The sequence below is a fragment of the Perkinsus marinus genome (genome assembly GCF_000006405.1).
Source record: "Perkinsus marinus ATCC 50983 genomic scaffold scf_1104296930154, whole genome shotgun sequence".
NCBI lineage: Eukaryota > Perkinsozoa > Perkinsida > Perkinsidae > Perkinsus > Perkinsus marinus.
This window is the reverse complement of record NW_003216230.1, coordinates 1-3,762: the sequence shown is the minus strand read 5'-3', so window position 1 is coordinate 3,762 and position 3,762 is coordinate 1. Positions and strand designations below refer to the sequence as shown.

The 3,762-nt window shown below is 45.4% G+C and overlaps 1 protein-coding gene across 1 annotated transcript; it reads right to left on the bottom strand.

The window, feature by feature from the left end:
• Positions 1-133: 133 nt before the first annotated feature.
• On the bottom strand, positions 134-2,053 carry Pmar_PMAR021227 (hypothetical protein; the record flags this gene model as incomplete). Its single annotated transcript, XM_002787171.1, has 6 exons — positions 134-207; positions 335-455; positions 805-945; positions 997-1,108; positions 1,311-1,890; positions 1,921-2,053. The coding sequence occupies 6 exons, from the start codon at positions 2,051-2,053 to the stop codon at positions 134-136; spliced, it is 1,161 nt and encodes a 386-aa protein (XP_002787217.1).
• Between the last annotated feature and the right edge of the window lie 1,709 nt (positions 2,054-3,762).

Genomic DNA, 3,762 nt, shown 5'->3' with positions numbered 1-3,762 from the left:
CCCAAGTAAAGAGGATCCACGTCAATATACGATGAGTAGCCACCATGATTCGGATGAATATGAGGATGTTGACGACACTGAGCCATTCTAACAACTACTCTCAAATCACACATGACAACCACATAACGCTACACTATAATATACGAGTAAACCTGTTGTGACTAGGAACTCCTGGTTCCTCTTGGTAGAAGGCGAGCTTATGTACAACTGAAAAGTGAATGACGAAGTAATTTTGACAAGGAAAGTAAACTCCGCATTTCGATATTAATACATCATGGATGTTATTCAGAGCGACAAGAAGTTGCGTAATTGTGGTATAGGGGACAATTTTCACTGTAACCCATAGACTGGGAAAATGAATCTCCATAATAACAACGGGTCCATTCCCAATTATGGAGGGTGAACAAAGTGCCTTCGTGATTGAACAACCCATCGTACTGCTCTTGGGTAACAATCTGATAGAAAAACCATCAGATCAAAAACAGCAACAACGACAATGTATATGTAATTGCGTAGCGAGCGAAGCGAGCGGGGCGTATTCTCTCACTTTACTAACACTTTGTGCGTGCGTACAAATTATCCAGCTCGATCGAGAGAAGTTATGATCACATGTTATACACCATTCGATAGCTCTCGCTCTGGGGATACTAGGAAAAATACGAAATTAGGGTTCCGCCCGGACCATGTAGATTTCCGTGCAAAAAACATATTTTTGCAGAAAAACGCCAGGCATGGGAATCGAACCCGGATGCCGAGCTCCGCCCCTTCTCCGAGAAGGCCTAGTACCACACCATCGCCACTTACTCCATCCGGGACCATAAGGGCCTTCATTTTGTTCAGGGTATTCCAAGCGTATTCGATGCCACCAGAAGGATTAGGGTATGTTGCAGAATCAAAAGCACACATAGAGATCTTATGACAATTCGAACCCATTTTACAAGATCCCTAAAAGGAAAAAATCATACATCTTTCGAAGTGATCTATACAACTCCTTACCTCTACCATGATGGTGATCTTAGCCTTAAGATTCTGCCACCCCGGTTGTGTGCATACTAGACATTGATCGTGCAACATCCAACGTAGACGCCCCAGCAGATCGTCGGCATTACTAAACAAAAACAATATCAAAACCTCCTACCTGGAATGCAATAGTAAAGTTTCACCCGTTTAATGTGAAGTGGCGTAATACTCTATGTAAAATATAAGGCATATGCATTTCGATACAATTTCAGCGAGGCCAAATATGAAATATGTTTCTACTCGTATTTCTCATATCACAGCCGAACTCTAGAATAGTCCTCCCAGCTCACTTCCCAGTAGTGTCCTTGATTTCATTCCTATACAACATCATCAACGCCGAATCAGCATACTGCATCACATATTGCGTACCCAACGTATCAGGCGCGCCTTCGATCGTGTACTGAACATAAATAGAGTTAGGTAAGTAACCAAGACCCTTGTGAAGATCTTCCTTCATCTGTTGGGCGTCTTGAAGAGCCTCCTTGATGTAATTCTGTTCTATATGCTCCACGTCAAAGCTCAGCCCGATCGGTGCAATTTCAGCCATCGTGTTGGCGTCCACATAGTTGATGAGGAAGTCCTTGAAAGTTTGTACAAATGCAACCATCAAAGCGCCTTCCTTGGAAACGACATCACCATATGTTAACCATAGGATGCCCTGATTGTTGGTTTTTCTTCTGAAGTTGACCATAAATTCTACCAGTTTCTCGGGGGTCGCGAGGGCGTGAGCGTTGGTGCTGTCTGCGATATTCACAGAAACATCACCACAGTTCCATTCTTGTCCCATATCAGAGTTGAGGAATTCAAAGAGCTTCTCGTTACCATCACGCCAGTAGTTCTGCGACCATGTGTAGGTACCCAGCATTCTCCCTGAACACTGCGTACTCGGGGGCTTCCTACTAGTCGGTGTTTGTGTAGTCTTCGGATAAGTAGCCGTACCGGTGTTGGTGGTTGGCAAGAAAGCACTGGTAGTCGTCTGAGCCGGAACTGTCGGGACCTGGGGAGGAGGAGTACCAGAAGAACAACCAAACATGAACGTAGAAGGGATGATGGCTAATACGATGGCTGAAGCAATTCTTGGATAGATCATAATATAAGGACAGAGACGAAACTGATGAAATCATCAATGTATAACTCGACGGAGAATACCCTCACATATTGTCGTCCATAGGTTGGACTAAGTACAACAGGGAAAGTTAGAGTACGCTTACACGACTTCAAGTCTTGTCCACAGTTTTAGAATATATTGGAGTATCCATACACATAGTTCTTCTCATGGGCTCATAGTCCGGCTGAGCTATAGATGAGGTTGAACAACCTCATCCGTCGAGTCACAAGTTGTAGTGGAAGACTACAGTCCACCATCTGCTTTGATACAAGTCTACATGAAGAAGTAACGAAGTTGCACAATTTCCTGACCTAATGAGCTCGGGCTTGCTCCGACAACCACACCGTGAATGATTCAGATCAGCTTGGGCGATCACCCAAGCTGTATTTCTCAACGACTCGAGTAGTACAATTTCACGTTTCCACATCTTCAAGATTCCTCCAGAAATCCCAACGTCGCGTTCTGCCCTGTTAGGCGAGGAATCTTAGCCTCGAAAATTTTCTGTGCGTAAATCGACTGCGTTCATTCACTATTATCTAACTTTGATGGATGATCAGCTGCCTGGATGACACGGAGATAGATGTGCTGTCCTGCAAGTGCAAACAGCTCTACTAGTGTTCTCGCTCGCCCTGATATTTCCCCGTTTTTGATAATTCTAGGGCTGAGCCCTATCATCATGCTTTATGATAGGGCTGAGCTGTGCTGTTGAATTAGAACTGTTCTGATGGATGTTCCCAACAGATTCGGTAAGATACTGGACTATATCGTATTAGTCTATGACTACTCACTCTAAGGATAATTGTGAGTCTAGCTTGCATTGTGTTAGGATGCAGTCGTCGGGAATGACTCTAGATAACCCATCGAACGCTCGTGCTTTGCCTCATGATTCTCTAGGCCACCTTCTACGCCAACATCTATTCACCACTCTCACGACTCAATTTCCGTACATAGACGGTATGCGGCGCGCGCTAATGACTGAAGCGCTTGTTCCAGCAACTGGACCACATTGTTTGGTTGCCCCCACAGTATTCGGTCCGAACACAACTGTTCCTGCGTGCTGAAGCGCGTTGCAAGATAGAACTACTGTAGAATGTGAACTCCACATTCTACAGTAGTAATCTAGTGGTAATCCACTTCACATTGTGAAGTGGATCATCAACGAGTCATGCTACACGGCTCGTGCATGAGTCGATCGCCCAGATGGGTCAAGGAAGCTGTATTGCATAGCAATACCGATGAACGATTGCGTTCGACTCGAACTCGTCAACACATCACGATGTTGGAAAGACCATCGTCATGACAAAGAGATCGCTACATGCAAGGCCAAGGCCTTCGATCGTACGTCTGTCGGCACATAGGACAGGAACGCGTCTCGAAGACCTTGAAGGACTCGAAACTATCGAGGCATTTCTGATGGAAAACATGGGTGCAAGATAGCACTGCAATTGGTCTCGATGGATGCTCCGGTGCTCCAGCTTTCCGCACTATGCTCAGCTGAGATAAGTAAAAGCCTCGATACTCTCGCATCGATGAACTCCGCATTACGTGGTCATAGCAGATTGGACAATCGCAGTCACCACGCTCTAGAACGTTGGCGACGGCCTCATGCAACCAGTTGGGAATGTCCGCATCAG